The sequence below is a fragment of the Hemibagrus wyckioides genome, linkage group LG13, assembly GCF_019097595.1.
Source record: "Hemibagrus wyckioides isolate EC202008001 linkage group LG13, SWU_Hwy_1.0, whole genome shotgun sequence".
In the NCBI taxonomy this organism is placed as follows: Eukaryota; Metazoa; Chordata; class Actinopteri; order Siluriformes; family Bagridae; genus Hemibagrus; species Hemibagrus wyckioides.
The window spans coordinates 976,119-992,739 of NC_080722.1; the positions used below are offsets into that span (position 1 = coordinate 976,119).

The window sequence follows — 16,621 nt, forward strand, 5'->3', positions numbered from 1 at the left end:
GTGTGGCACAGCAGCTCCATGGTGTGTGAAAAGAAATCACTGCAAAGGGTTGTGAGAACTGCCCAACACATCATCGGCACCCAACTACCTGCCATTGAGTCTCTTCTCTTCTTATAATCCCACTCTCAGTGTTTATAATGATTTAATTTCAGCTACTGGCTACCTGTTAATTTTCTCAGATGGTGTTTATCTATCTATCTATCTATCTATCTATCTATCTATCTATCTATCTATCTATCTATCTATCTATCTATCTATCTATCTATCTATCTATCTATCCATCCATCCATCCATCCATCCATCCATCCATTATGTGATCTCTCCATCCAGATCTATTTCATTTTACCTGCTTTACTCTTCTCTCCTGTTTGTTTTATCACAAATAAAACCACATTTTCACTTTACTTAAGATAAAGAACAAGAAGAAGAAGAAGAATCTCCTCCAGCAGAGCGCTCACACGATGCAGGGCGCGCGGGTGACAGAAAGACTGAGGTGCGTCGGGAGCGCGCAAAAAAACCGAGTGGAGGAGCGGAGAGAGAGAGAGAGCTGTACATACTTCCTGTTGAAATTAGTGATTTCTCTCCTCACTGCTGTCAGAGAAACAGAGAGAGAGAGAGAGAGAGAGAATATTTACTTTCCGCAGAGATAACTTTACTTTAATACGCTTGATTTGTCTGGTCTGGAATTAAAGCGCAGTCTTCAGGTTCCTCCACTGGAAGGTAAGATCTTCTGCTCTCCTGTCTGTCTGAATCCTTTACTCTGTAAAGTATCTGTCAGGTACACGATAGACTGAGAGGCTCGGGGGCTCGGGGGTGGAGACAATGAGATAAGAGCTCACTAATGTAATAGATCTTTAATAATGATGAGTCAAAGCACTAAATACCAAATAATGTCAGATCTAAAATCTCAGCAGAGCAGAAGCTCAGATCAGATCAGAGAGAGAGAGAGAGACAGAGAGAGAGACAGAGAGAGAGAGATGTTCATCATGTTATTTCAAAGGAATTTTATTTTTTATTTATTTCTTCAGACACCTGAGCTGCAGAAATATAAAACAATACTAGTTTGAAACTGAAAAGAATGTATTTTATATGTTGCTTAGATTGACATGGTATTAATTTTTATTTATCTAATTAAACAGACAATTAAAAGTTTTATGGTTATATTACTTGACCCGGTTGTAGAAAAGTGGGCGGGGCTTAAAGCCTTCTTTCATTTGAAATGGTGATGTTTTAATGTTTTTATTATTACAGTTAAAGAGAATAGTTGTGATTTGTCTTACACATAATAATAATAATAATAATAATAATAATAATACCACTGATAGATACTGACCACTGCAGACCGGGAACACCCCACAAGAGCTGCAGTTTTGGAGATGCTCTGATCCAGTGGTCTAGCCATCACACTTTGGCCCTTTTGGTCAAACTCACTCAAATCCTTACACTTGTCCATTTTTCCTGCTTCTAACATCAACTTTGAGGACAAAATGTTGACTTGCTGCCTAATATATCCCACCCACTAACAGGTGCCATGATGAGGAGATACTCAGTCTTATTCACTTCACCTGGCACTGGTCATAATGTTATGGCCGATCAGGTGTCTACTCTAATATATACTCCAATACTCTGTGATAAATTTTATTTACATTTACGGCATTTGACAGACTCCCTTATCCAGAGAGACTTACAGGTGAGGGTTAAGGGTATTGGTCAGGGGTCCAGCAGCTTGGTGGACCTGGGATTCCACCTTCCAACCAGTAGTCCAGCACCTTAGCTACCACATCCCCACCCCACAGAGATTCAGATCTCTTGTGTCTGATATACAGGTAAAGTTGATTGTGAACATGTTGCTCTCACTGCTCCAGAGTCACAGCCACTGATGTGGTCAGGGAATTTAAGCAGTGTCCCTCCTCCGGTTTATATAGTCGAGTCGCATGTAAAGATTAATAAAAAGTCAAAATGATTCATTTTAAATCATTTAAGAAGCCAGTATTATATTATTATTATTACATTAACATGTGTAAGCACAGGGAACAGAACAATATCATTAATAAGTGTTGATTTAAATACAGCAGGATGACGACGCCCACAGACATGGCAACGATGAAGATCACGCCTGAGGTGCTCCAGGATCTGCTGCGCTACTACAACCTCTCCCGTCAGGAGTTCATCCACACCTACAACATCCAGCCCCTGGTGTACGTCCCCGAGCTGCCGGCCGCAGCCAAGGCCACCTTCGTTATCATGTACACGCTGATCTTCCTGCTGGCGCTGGTGGGGAACAGTCTGGTGGTGTGTGTGGTGGTGAGGAAGGGCTGGAGTCAGAGCGCCACCAGCATCTTCATCTGCTCTCTGGCCATCAGTGACCTGCTCATCACCTTCTTCTGCGTCCCCTTCACTCTCCTGCAGAACATCTCAACTCAGTGGCTCGGAGGTGAGCGCTGAGTGAGGCCGTGTGACGATCGATGATAACCTTCCACTCCATGCTTCCTTTCATTTCTCTGTGTCAGTGCTGTAATCACGCTACACTCTCTCTATAACTCCACTCTCTCCATCACTCCACTCTCTCCATCACTCCACTCTCTCCATCACTCCACTCTCTCCATCACTCCACTCTCTCTATAACTCCACTCTCTCTATAACTCCACTCTCTCCATCACTCCACTCTCTCCATCACTCCACTCTCTCCATCACTCCACTCTCTCCATCACAGCACTCTCTCCATCACTCCACTCTCTCCATCACTCCACTCTCTCCATCACTCCACTCTCTCCATCACAGCACTCTCTCCATCACTCCACTCTCTCCATCACTCCACTCTCTCCATCACAGCACTGTCTCCATCACTCCACTCTCTCCATCACTCCACTCTCTCCATCACTCCACTCTCTCCATCACAGCACTCTCTCCATCACTCCACTCTCTCCATCACAGCACTCTCTCCATCACTCCACTCTCTCCATCACTCCACTCTCTCCATCACAGCACTGTCTCCATCACTCCACTCTCTCCATCACTCCACTCTCTCCATCACTCCACTCTCTCCATCACAGCACTCTCTCCATCACTCCACTCTCTCCATCACTCCACTCTCTCTATAACTCCACTCTCTCCATCACTCCACTCTCTCCATCACAGCACTGTCTCCATCACTCTACTCTCTCCATCACTCCACTCTCTCCATCACAGCACTGTCTCCATCACTCTACTCTCTCTATAACTCCACTCTCTCCATCACTCCACTCTCTCCATCACTCCACTCTCTCCATCACTCCACTCTCTCCATCACTCCACTCTCTCCATCACAGCACTCTCTCCATCACTCCACTCTCTCCATCACTCCACTCTCTCCATCACAGCACTCTCTCCATCACTCCACTCTCTCCATCACTCCACTCTCTCCATCACAGCACTCTCTCCATCACTCCACTCTCTCCATCACTCCACTCTCTCCATCACAGCACTGTCTCCATCACTCCACTCTCTCCATCACTCCACTCTCTCCATCACAGCACTGTCTCCATCACTCCACTCTCTCCATCACAGCACTGTCTCCATCACTCCACTCTCTCCATCACTCCACTCTCTCCATCACTCCACTCTCTCCATCACAGCACTGTCTCCATCACTCTACTCTCTCCATCACTCCACTCTCTCCATCACAGCACTCTCTCCATCACTCCACTCTCTCCATCACTCCACTCTCTCCATCACAGCACTGTCTCCATCACTCCACTCTCTCCATCACTCCACTCTCTCCATCACAGCACTGTCTCCATCACTCCACTCTCTCCATCACAGCACTGTCTCCATCACTCCACTCTCTCCATCACTCCACTCTCTCCATCACTCCACTCTCTCCATCACAGCACTGTCTCCATCACTCCACTCTCTCCATCACAGCACTGTCTCCATCACTCCACTCTCTCCATCACTCCACTCTCTCCATCACAGCACTGTCTCCATCACTCCACTCTCTCCATCACAGCACTGTCTCCATCACTCCACTCTCTCCATCACTCCACTCTCTCCATCACTCCACTCTCTCCATCACAGCACTGTCTCCATCACTCCACTCTCTCCATCACAGCACTGTCTCCATCACTCCACTCTCTCTGATGTTTGTTTGCAGATCTTTAAAAGCCACATCATGCGTGTTGTTGTTGTTTACAGGTGTGTTGGTGTGTGTTATTGTTGTTTACAAGTGTGTTGGTGTGTGTTGTTGTTGTTGTTGTTTACAGGTGTGTTGGTGTGTGTTGTTGTTTACAAGTGTGTTGGTGTGTGTTGTTGTTTACAGGTGTGTTGGTGTGTGTTGTTGTTTACAGGTGTGTTTGTGTGTGTTGTTGTTTACAAGTGTGTTGGTGTGTGTTGTTGTTTACAGGTGTGTTGGTGTGTGTTGTTGTTTACAGGTGTGTTGTTGTGTGTTGTTGTTGTTTACAGGTGTGTTGGTGTGTGTTGTTGTTTACAGGTGTGTTGGTGTGTGTTACTGTTGTTTACAGGTGTGTTGGTGTGTGTTGTTGTTGTTTACAGGTGTGTTGGTGTGTGTTGTTGTTGTTTACAGGTGTGTTGGTGTGTGTTGTTGTTGTTTACAGGTGTGTTGGTGTGTGTTGTTGTTTACAAGTGTGTTGGTGTGTGTGTGTTGTTTACAGGTGTGTTGGTGTGTGTTGTTGTTGTTTACAGGTGTGTTGGTGTGTGTTGTTGTTGTTTACAGGTGTGTTGGTGTGTGTTGTTTACAGGTGTGTTGGGGTGTGTTGTTGTTTACAAGTGTGTTGGTGTGTGTGTGTTGTTTACAGGTGTGTTGGTGTGTGTTGTTGTTGTTTACAGGTGTGTTGGTGTGTGTTGTTGTTGTTTACAGGTGTGTTGGTGTGTGTTGTTTACAGGTGTGTTGGTGTGTGTTGTTGTTGTTTACAGGTGTGTTGGTGTGTTGTTGTTGTTTACAGGTGTGTTGGTGTGTTGTTGTTGTTTACAGGTGTGTAGGTGTGTTTTATTGTTGTTTACAGGTGTGTTGGTGTGTGTTGTTGCTGTTTATAGGTGTGTTGGTGTGTGTTATTGTTGTTTACAGGTGTGTTGGTGTGTGTTATTGTTGTTTACAGGTGTGTTGGTGTGTGTTGTTGTTGTTTACAAGTGTGTTGGTGTGTGTTGTTGTTGTTTACAGGTGTGTTGGTGTGTGTTGTTGTTGTTTACAGGTGTGTTGGTGTGTTGTTGTTGTTTACAGGTGTGTAGGTGTGTTTTATTGTTGTTTACAGGTGTGTTGGTGTGTGTTGTTGCTGTTTATAGGTGTGTTGGTGTGTGTTATTGTTGTTTACAGGTGTGTTGGTGTGTGTTGTTGTTGTTTACAAGTGTGTTGGTGTGTGTTGTTGTTGTTTACAGGTGTGTTGGTGTGTGTTGTTGTTGTTTACAGGTGTGGTGGTGTGTTGTTGTTGTTTACAGGTGTGTAGGTGTGTTTTATTGTTGTTTACAGGTGTGTTGGTGTGTGTTGTTGCTGTTTATAGGTGTGTTGGTGTGTGTTGTTGCTGTTTACAGGTGTGTTGGTGTGTGTTGTTTACAGGTGTGTTGGTGTGTGTTGTTGTTGTTTACAGGTGTGTTGGTGTGTGTTGTTGTTTACAGGTGTGTTGGTGTGTGTTGTTGTTTACAGGTGTGTTGGTGTGTTTTATTGTTGTTTACAGGTGTGTTGGTGTGTGTTGTTGTTTACAGGTGTGTTGGTGTGTGTTATTGTTGTTTACAGGTGTGTTGGTGTGTGTTGTTGTTGTTTACAGGTGTGTTGGTGTGTGTTGTTGTTGTTTACAGGTGTGTTGGTGTGTGTTGTTGTTTACAGGTGTGTTGGTGTGTGTTGTTGTTTACAGGTGTGTTGGTGTGTTTTATTGTTGTTTACAGGTGTGTTGGTGTGTGTTGTTGTTTACAGGTGTGTTGGTGTGTGTTATTGTTGTTTACAGGTGTGTTGGTGTGTGTTGTTTACAGGTGTGTTGTGTGTTGTTGTTTACAGGTGTGTTGGTGTGTGTTGTTTACAGGTGTGTTGGTGTGTGTTGTTTACAGGTGTGTTGGTGTGTGTTGTTGTTGTTTACAGGTGTGTTGGTGTGTGTTGTTGTTTACAGGTGTGTTGGTGTGTGTTGTTGTTTCCAGGTGTGTTGGTGTGTTTTATTGTTGTTTACAGGTGTGTTGGTGTGTGTTGTTATTTACAGGTGTGTTGGTGTGTGTTGTTGTTGTTTACAGGTGTGTTGGTGTGTGTTGTTTACAGGTGTGTTGGTGTGTGTTGTTGTTGTTTACAGGTGTGTTGTTGTGTGTTGTTGTTTACAGGTGTGTTGGTGTGTGTTGTTGTTTACAGGTGTGTTGGTGTGTGTTGTTGTTTACAGGTGTGTTGGTGTGTGTGTTGTTGTTGTTTACAGGTGTGTTGGTGTGTGTTGTTGTTGTTTACAGGTGTGTTGGTGTGTGTTGTTGTTGTTTACAGGTGTGTTGGTGTGTTGTTGTTGTTTACAGGTGTGTTGTTGTGTGTTGTTGTTGTTTACAGGTGTGTTGGTGTGTGTTGTTGTTTACAGGTGTGTTGGTGTGTGTGTTGTTGTTGTTTACAGGTGTGTTGGTGTGTGTTGTTGTTGTTTACAGGTGTGTTGGTGTGTGTTGTTGTTGTTTACAGGTGTGTTGGTGTGTGTTGTTGTTGTTTACAGGTGTGTTGGTGTGTGTTGTTGTTTACAGGTGTGTTGGTGTGTGTTGTTGTTTACAGGTGTGTTGGTGTGTGTTGTTGTTGTTTACAGGTGTGTTGGTGTGTGTGTGTTGTTTACAGGTGTGTTGGTGTGTGTTGTTGTTGTTTACAGGTGTGTTGGTGTGTGTTGTTGTTGTTTCCAGGTGTGTTGGTGTGTGTTGTTGTTGTTTACAGGTGTGTTGGTGTGTGTTGTTGTTGTTTACAAGTGTGTTGGTGTGTGTTGTTTACAGGTGTGTTGGTGTGTGTTGTTGTTTACAGGTGTGTTGGTGTGTGTTGTTGTTGTTTACAGGTGTATTGGTGTGTGTTGTTGTTTACAGGTGTGTTGGTGTGTGTTGTTGTTGTTTACAGGTGTGTTGGTGTGTGTTGTTGTTGTTTACAGGTGTGTTGGTGTGTAAGACAGTCCCGTTTGTCCAGACCATGGCGATCGTGACGGGGATTCTCACTATGACGTGTATCGCAGTGGAGAGATACCAGGGCATCGTCCATCCACTAAAAATGAAGAGGCAGTACACGCCCCAGAGAGCCTACAGAATGCTGGGTGAGTCTCTGGAAGCTCTTCATCACACCTCTGTATCACAGGTGAAGCTCTTCATCACACCTCTGTATCACAGGTGAAGCTCTTCATCACACCTCTGTATCACAGGTGAAGCTCTTCATCACACCTCTGTATCACAGCTCTGATTGACAGCAGCAGTGATAACGACACGATGCTTTGACAAGCGAATCGTCTAAATTGATATCATTCCAGAGCTCCAAATGAACATGTCCATGATTGCAGGGCAGTAATAATACACCAGGGTGTAAGGGGGCAGTAATAATACACCAGGGTGTAAGGGGGCAGAAATAATACACCAGGGTGGAAGGGGGCAGAAATAATACACCAGGGTGGAAGGGGGCAGTAATAATACACCAGGGTGTAAGGGGGCAGTAATAATACACCAGGGTGGAAGGGGGCAGTAATAATACACCAGGGTGTAAGGGGGCAGTAATAATACACCAGGGTGTAAGGGGGCAGTAATAATACACCAGGGTGGAAGGGGGCAGTAATAATACACCAGGGTGGAAGGGGGCAGTAATAATACACCAGGGTGTAAGGGGGCAGTAATAATACACCAGGGTGTAAGGCGGCAGTAATAATACACCAGGGTGTAAGGCGGCAGTAATAATACACCAGGGTGGAAGGGGGCAGTAATAATACACCAGGGTGTAACAGGCCAGTGCTGAAGATTCACGTGTGTGTTGTTTTTTTGTTGAATATTGATCCAGAAATCTTTTTCACATCAGTGGACAATTAAGGGAAAGGCAGAAAGCAGAGGAGATGAAGCAAATCAACAGGAAATCACACGACAGTCATCTAAAATCAGAAGGAAACAAGGCACAGATAAACACAATCACGGAAAAAACACACGGGGATGAGTCGAGGACAGAAGCTGAGTATCTCTAATATTCTACTGTAGAGCAGGACAAACACAGCACATGGAGGGAGGAGGAGATCCACCTCAGTGTTCATCAGTCAGAAGATACATGACACAGTGCTTCTGCTGAGACTCTGCAGACTGGTACTGCAGTAGGTACTGATTAAAGTACAATAGGTACTGAATCAAATGCAGTAGGAACTGTTACATTATACGATTTTCGATCTGTAAACTCCTCTGCCTTGAGAACTCTGACACTGGAGACTCCTTCCACAAACATTTGATTAACAAATTTCTCTTCACCACTTCACCTTCAGCTGTTGGTTTTTGTGGAGCCTCTGCAGAACACGTCCCTGTTAATGTGCTGTTCAATAGAGATGATAAAGTACTGACCAATCAGAATCCAGTGACCAGGTTATGTATTTTATACTGTATAATTGATTAATTGTCTTGCTAATAAAAAAGAGAGAGAGAGAGAAAGAGAGAGAGAGAGAGAGAGAGAGAGAGAGAGAGAGAGGACATGATGTGGAGTGAGGAAAAGACTGAAGCCACACACACTGATGTACACTGAGACACAAGCAGCACAGAATTACATACAGAAATCAACTCTGACTGTTGCTATGGCAATGCTGCCTGGACATACGTGTGGTTTTTAAAAGATGATGTGTGTGTGTGTGTGTGTGTGTGTTATATCAGTGCAGGACATCTGTGTAGGATTAGTGGAAAGATCATGATTAGAGTCTGGAGAAAACTTATTAAACTGTGTGTGTGTGTGTGTAGACCTTCACCTGAAACTTAGTGACATAAAATTCGAAAATAATTTGAACAGTATTTCATTTCAGTGCCTGAATGTTTAATTAATAAACATTACAGGATATTACACACCCCTTTTTAAGTCATACTCCAGCTGCAGGAATATCAGGCGAGTACTGGACACTGGTCAATTCCTCACATATCTGGGTGATGGACAGCCCAACTATATCACCTCAAACCACGTGGTGAGATGGGTTATGTTGTGATGACACCAAGCTAGAACTTTTTGGGGCAGTATTCTACAAGGATACACTATATTGGCAAAAGTTTTAGGACACCCCTACAAATCATTGAGTTCAGGTGTTGTTTTTCAGGGGTTGGGCTCAGCCCCTTAGTTCCAGTGAAAGGAACTCTTAATCTGAAAGGAACACACTCTTAAACCTTGTGGAAAGCCTTCCCAGAAGAGTTGAAGCTATAAATGGCAGGACAACTCCATATTACATTCATGTGCATGTCAAGGCAGGTGTCCCAAAACCTTTGGCCTGACTCACAGTCTCCACTCTAATTCATCCCAAAGATGTTCTATAGGGTTGAGGTCAGGACTCTGTGCAGGACAGTCAAGTTCCTCCACACCAAACTCACTCATCCATGTCTTTATGGACCTTGCTTTGGTCACTGGTGTACAGTCATGTTGGAACAGGAAGGGGTCATCCCCAAACTGTTCCCACAAAGAGCATGAAATTGTCCAAAATGTCTTGGTATGAAGCTGAAGCATTAAGAGTTCCTTTCACTGGAACTAAGGGGCGGAGCCCAACCCCTGAACTCAATGATGGAGGGTGTCCCAATACTTTTGGCAGTATAGTGTATGTAAGGTTATCACCTGAAGCTCATCACAGCCACAGTGAAGCACGCATCACACTACAGAGCTGCTTCTCTTCAGCTGGAGTCAGGATAGAGGGAATCATAAATATCTCTAAATACTTTCAGCTCAAACCCTGCAGGTCTCTGATCCACAGCTGAAGATGAAGAAGAACCTCATGTTTCAGCTCCATAACGAGCCGGAGCACAAATCCAAGTCATCATGGGAACATCTTCAGAAGAAAAAGTTGGGGTTTTTTTACATTAGAAGAACCTGCAGTTTTAATAGAGAGGCTTTTAAAGTTTTATATACTCTGAGTTTTAGGAAATAAAAAGGTTCTTATTATCATTATATAAATAGAAGATATCCAGTGTGTGTGTGTGTGTGTGTGTGTGTGTGTGATATACTCTGTCCTGAAGAAGATGAAGAAGCTGAAGCTGAAACTGAAATCAGTCTGAAGCTGAATTCTCAGGGCTGTATTACTGGAAATGAAGCCAAAAGAAAAAAAGAGAAAGATCTTTAAAAGGTTGATCTGTTTGATGGACAGTGTGTCCAGAAGCAGGTCAAGTCTGATGTTTCATTCATCACGCTTCCAGATCAGATCATTTCATGCAGCTTTCAGCAGAAAATAGCCAGGTCTCAGAAACTTAAACATCTGATAGAGGAAGTCACACTCATGTATGTGGAATAAATCCCAGAGGACATGAGCTGTGGCTCCTCTGAGCTCCATGTCCACCTGACCACACAGCAGGAGAAGGTGGAGAGTGTGGATGTGATGATCCCTCTGAGCTCCATGTCCACCTGTCTCGTTCCCTCAGGCAGAAAAATGATAACTCAAGTGTGTGTGTGTGTGTTTCCAGGCTTGGTGTGGATGATCTCAGTCATGGTAGGATTGCCCATGCTGTTCGTCCAGCAGTTAGAGGTAAGTTATTAGAGTGGTCAACTCTCTCAGCCTTTTCCTGACAGATTAATGAGGAGATTTACAGAAATGTCCAGATTCTAAAAGTCAGTGTCCAGTTTAAACTGAGCACAGTTCTCACGGCTGCAAACACACACACACACACACGCACACACACACTCACACACTCACACACACACTCACACATACACACACACACTCACACATACACACACACACTCACACACTCACACACACACACACACACACACACACTCACACTCACACACTCACACACACACACTCACACATACACACACACACTCACACACTCACACACACACACACACACACACTCACACACACACACACACACACTCACACATACACACACACACACACATACACACACACACTCACACACACACACACACACACACACACTCACACACTCACACCCACTCACACACACACACATACACACATACACACACTCACACATACACACACTCACACACACACACACACACACACACACTTACACACTCGCACACTCACACAATCACACACTCTGTACACTCTGTACACTCTGTAGACTCTGTCTCCATCTTAAACCATTTTTCTTCCTCTTCTTCTTCTTCACCTTCCTCATCTTCATCTTTATCTTCTTCCTCTTCTTCTTCTTCTTCTTCTTCCTGGAGTTTTCAGTGATCACAACTCAGACTGTTTATCCTACAGAGCTTAGTAGAGTAGTGCAGAAGTGTGTGATTAACAGAGCTGAAATCTTCAGTATCATTATTATTCTGTGACTAGATGAAGGTGGTGGTGATGATGATGATGATGATGATGATAATGTCCAGTAAATTAATAAAGTGGACTGATGTGGAGTATGGTGTAAAAGTGGGTGTGTCCCAGCAGGTAATGGAGAAGATGATTAAGTGTGGGTTTGTGCAGCCGTGTGATTAGAAAACAGAAATCTTAACTATTGCTGTGTGTGTGTGATTATCCCTGATTTCTGAGATGTTCCACTTGCTGGTTGTTCATTAAAACATTCTGGACCTCCACAGCTCCTGATGTTCTGATGAAGTGTGAGCTCCTGCTCAGGATTATTAAAGCTCATGCTGTGTGATTGATCAGTTCTCAGGATTAGAACAAACCATCGATTAAAAGGTTAAAGTGCTGAATGATGCATCAATCAATACAATCCCTTTAACAGGAAACAGCAGTAAATTACAGAGCAGGAGATCTTCAGGAGCATGTGCTACCAGACCTTCTCCATCCAGGTGAAGGAGAATTCCACAAGCTGGAGCTGAGTCTGGAGGGATTTAGTGAAACAGGTCAATCATCCCAGCTTGTGACAGAGCTCTTCTGCTGGACTCTCAGTCTGAGGTTTAGGTTGATGATCTCAGTGTGTGAGCTCCTGGACCAGTACTGAGACACAACTCGACACAACTCGACACAACTCTACACTACAGAACACAACTCTACACAACTCTACTCTACACTACTCTACACAATGCTACACTACACAACTCTACACAATACTACACTACACAACTCTACATTACACTACACAAATCTACACTACACTACAGAACACAACTCTACACTACACAAATCTACACTACACTACAGAACACAACTCTACACAACTCTACTCTACACTACTCTACACAACTCTACACAATGCTACACTACACAACTCTACACAATACTACACTACACAACTCTACATTACACTACACAAATCTACACTACACTACAGAACACAACTCTACACTACACAAATCTACACTACACTACAGAACACAACTCTACACAACTCTACTCTACACTACTCTACACAACTCTACACAATGCTACACTACACAACTCTACACAATGCTACACTACACAACTCTACATTACACTACACAACTCTACACTACACTACAGAACACAACACTACACAACTCTACACTACACAACTCTACACTACACAACTCTACACCACACTACAGAACACAACTCTACACTACTCTACACAACAGAACACAACTCTACACTATACTACACAACTCAATAATACTCTACACAACTCTACACAACTCTACACTACAACAGCACCTCTGACAGCGAGGAGGTTACTCCTGGAGCATACTGTACTGTTGCCATGGTAACTCAGGTGGGTGAGAGTTACTGTCATTTGTGGAACTGAAATTGATGGAAATGAATGTGATGGAAAAGAGCAGCAGCAGCAACAAGGTCACTGATTGATTTGTATTGATCAGTGTGTGTGTGTGTGTGTGTGCGTCAGGTGAAATATGACTTCCTGTATGAGAATCATCATGTATGCTGTCAGGAGCTGTGGAGCTCAGAGCTTCAGAGGAAGACCTACACCACCTTCATCATGGTGGCTCTGTTCCTGCTGCCTCTGGCCGCCATGTTGCTCCTCTACACACGCATCAGCATCGAGCTGTGGATCTGCAAGAGGGTGGGGGACACCTCCGTCCTCCATACCATCAACCAAAGCCAGATCAACAAGATCTGCAGGTACACACACACACACACACACACACACATACTTAAAGGACATGATAAGCAGCTCCTCCATTTAAAAAAAAAAAAGACAACAGTCCTGACGCTTGTTTCTGATTGGCTACCAGAGACGATGTCATCACAGGAAGTTACAGGTCAAAGTTCACTTAGATAAGGTCATGCAGCAGAAGTAAACACTTACAGGAGTAAATGTCCGTCCTTTCCCCTTCAGTGAATCTTCTTCTCCATCAGGTGACACTTATTCACACTTGGTCTGATCAAGCATAGTGTTCAGGTGTTGCCATGACAATGGGTCACAAATTATAAAAGGCTATGACTAAATATTAGCACCTCTATTGAGTTAATTTGAGTTATTATTATTATTATTATTATTATTATTATTATTATTACAGAGAGACTGTACGTTTATAGCCTCGTGACTGAAATAGTGCTAACAGAACGCTCTGCTCAACTGAAACCTTCCTTATTCTCACACTCACACACAGTACAGTTAGCGCTCTTTGCTAATCTACAACATGGATGAAGTTAGTGTTAAAAAAACCTCTGGACGGGCCACACCCACAACAAATAAAAGTACAGGTTACTGTACAAAGTGACCCAAGTGACCTGTCACCTGCTAGTGTAACCGCAGCATCATCTGTGCTAGCAGTATTCTGAGGAACATGGCTAAATAAACGTGTTCACTCGCTATAAAAGTTCTGAGGTGTTGGAGCTTGGTTTTTTTTTCCAGGTTTCAGGTCTCGGAGATGAGACGTCCTGGTGTGATGGAACAGAACTAATGCAGTGCGTAGGCAGAAGGTAATAATCCTAACACATCTGCCTCCTGCTGAACATCTGTCACGCTTGTTTTTCACACAGGAAGAAGAAACGTGCGGTGAAGATGATGATCACCATCGTGCTGCTCTTCACCATCTGCTGGGCTCCTTTCCACACCGTCCACATGCTGTTCGAGTACAGTGAGTAGAACACTGACACCTCATCTGTCCAGCAGTTACTCCAGAATGTTCCATATTTCACCGTTACCCACAATTCCTCTGAATTAGCTGCTGATGGTGCAGTGTTTAACCCTCACTTCATCTGCACCTGGAGAGAGTGCTGCAGTGGCACTTTAGTCCTTTAGTCTGTGTATCTCTCTCTCACCAGGTTCTTCTTACTATACCTCTCACCTTTCACCTGAGAAAGTGTGTGTGTGTTGCGTTTTCTCCTCAGATAATCTGGAGCACCAGTATGATGAGGTGACCCTCAACATGATCATGGCCGTGGTTCAGGCCATCGGTTTCTCCAACTCCTTCAACAACCCCATCGTTTACGCCTTCATGAACGAAAGCTTTAAGCAGAGCTGCATCTCGGCCGTGTCCACCTTCCTGCGCAGGACCAGAGTGCGCAACGTCCGGGTCCACTTCACCAAGCCTCGTCAAATAACCAGCGCTAACGCTAACACCAAGAGCACAGAACTCCATGAGCAGACCACCTGAGTATCATCACAGTGTTCAGTCAGGAGGTGATGAGTCAGGAGGTGACGAGTCAGGAGGTGATGAGTCAGGAGGTGACGAGTCAGGAGGTGACGAGTCAAGAGGTGTTCAGTCAGGAGGTGATGAGTCAGGAGGTGATGAGTCAGGAGGTGATGAGTCAGGAGGTGACGAGTCAGGAGGTGACGAGTCAAGAGGTGTTCAGTCAGGAGGTGATGAGTCAGGAGGTGATGAGTCAGGAGGTGACGAGTCAGGGTGTTCAATCAGAAGGTGATGAGTCAGGAGGTGTTCAATCAGAAGGTGATGAGTCAGGAGGTGTTCAGTCAGGAGGTAATGAGTCAGGAGGTGTTCAGTCAGGAGGTGATGAGTCAGGAGGTGATGAGTCAGGAGGTGTTCAGTCAGGAGGTGACGAGTCAGAAGGTGATGAGTCAGGAGGTGTTCAGTCAGGAGGTGTTCAGTCAGGAGGTGATGAGTCAGGAGGTGTTCAGTCAGGAGGTGTTCAGTCAGAAGGTGATGAGTCAGAAGGTGACGAGTCAGGGTGTTCAATCAGAAGGTGATGAGTCAGGAGGTGTTCAATCAGAAGGTGATGAGTCAGGAGGTGATGAGTCAGGAGATGTTCAGTCAGGAGGTAATGAGTCAGGAGGTGTTCAGTCAGGAGGTGATGAGTCAGGAGGTGATGAGTCAGGAGGTGTTCAGTCAGGAGGTGACGAGTCAGAAGGTGATGAGTCAGGAGGTGTTCAATCAGAAGGTGATGAGTCAGGAGGTGATGAGTCAGGAGGTGTTCAGTCAGAAGGTGATGAGTCAGGAGGTGATGAGTCAGGAGGTGATGAGTCAGGAGGTGTTCAGTCAGGAGATGTTCAGTCAGAAGGTGACGAGTCAGAAGGTGACGAGTCAGGGTGTTCAATCAGAAGGTGATGAGTCAGGAGGTGTTCAATCAGAAGGTGATGAGTCAGGAGGTGATGAGTCAGGAGATGTTCAGTCAGGAGGTAATGAGTCAGGAGGTGTTCAGTCAGGAGGTGATGAGTCAGGAGGTGATGAGTCAGGAGGTGTTCAGTCAGGAGGTGATGAGTCAGGAGGTGTTCAGTCAGGAGGTGTTCAGTCAGGAGGTGACGAGTCAGAAGGTGATGAGTCAGGAGGTGATGAGTCAGGAGGTGTTCAATCAGAAGGTGATGAGTCAGGAGGTGTTCAGTCAGGAGGTGTTCAGTCAGAAGGTGATGAGTCAGGAGGTGATGAGTCAGGAGGTGATGAGTCAGGAGCTGTTCAGTCAGGAGCTGTTCAGTCAGGAGGTGTTCAGTCAGGAGGTGTTTAATCAGGAGGTAATGAGTTAGGAGGTGTTCAGTCAGGAGGTGATGAGTCAGGAGGTGTTCAGTCAGGAGGTGATGAGTCAGGAGGTGTTCAGGCAGGAGGTGTTCAGTCAGGAGGTGATGAGTCAGGAGGTGATGAGTCAGGAGGTGATCAGTCCGGAGTCAGGTGGTGTTCAGTCAGGAGGTGATGAGTCAGGAGGTGTTCAGTCAGGAGGTGATGAGTCAGGAGGTGTTCAGTCAGAAGGTGATGAGTCAGGAGGTGTTCAGTCAGGAGGTGATGAGTCAGGAGCTGATGAGTCAGGAGGTGATGAGTCAGGAGGTGATGAGTCAGGAGGTGTTCAGTCAGGAGTCAGGAGGTGTTCAGTCAGGAGGTGTTCAGGCAGGAGGTGATGAGTCAGGAGGTGATGAGTCAGGAGGTGATGAGTCAGGAGGTGTTCAGTCAGGAGTCAGGAGGTGTTCAGTCAGGAGGTGTTCAGTCAGGAGTCAGGAGGTGATGAGTCAGGAGGTGTTCAGTCAGGAGTCAGGAGGTGATGAGTCAGGAGGTGTTCAGTCAGGAGTCAGGAGGTGATGAGTCAGGAGGTGTTCAGTCAGAAGGTGATGAGTCAGGAGGTGTTCAGTCAGGAGGTGATGAGTCAGGAGCTGATGAGTCAGGAGGTGTTCAGTCAGGAGGTGTTCAGTCAGAAGGTGATGA

At 44.9% G+C, this 16,621-nt stretch overlaps 1 protein-coding gene across 1 annotated transcript; it reads left to right on the plus strand.

The window, feature by feature from the left end:
• The first annotated feature begins 317 nt into the window (after positions 1-317).
• On the plus strand, positions 318-14,650 carry qrfprb (pyroglutamylated RFamide peptide receptor b). Its single transcript, XM_058405838.1, has 7 exons — positions 318-720; positions 2,073-2,434; positions 7,074-7,232; positions 10,582-10,643; positions 12,916-13,151; positions 14,016-14,113; positions 14,367-14,650. Exons 2-7 carry the CDS (start codon positions 2,077-2,079, stop codon positions 14,630-14,632), a joined length of 1,179 nt encoding a protein of 392 aa, XP_058261821.1. The 5' UTR covers positions 318-720; positions 2,073-2,076; the 3' UTR covers positions 14,633-14,650.
• The last annotated feature ends 1,971 nt before the right edge of the window (positions 14,651-16,621 follow it).

Bases quoted from the DNA above. Each gene is read 5' to 3' on its own strand.
- qrfprb (XM_058405838.1), top strand. From the start codon at position 2,077: ATGACGACGCCCACAGACATGGCAACGATGAAGATCACGCCTGAGGTG. The intron at 10,644-12,915 runs GTAAGTTATTAG...TGTGTGCGTCAG, and splicing joins TGTTCGTCCAGCAGTTAGAG to GTGAAATATGACTTCCTGTA. The intron at 14,114-14,366 runs GTGAGTAGAACA...TTTTCTCCTCAG, and splicing joins CCACATGCTGTTCGAGTACA to ATAATCTGGAGCACCAGTAT.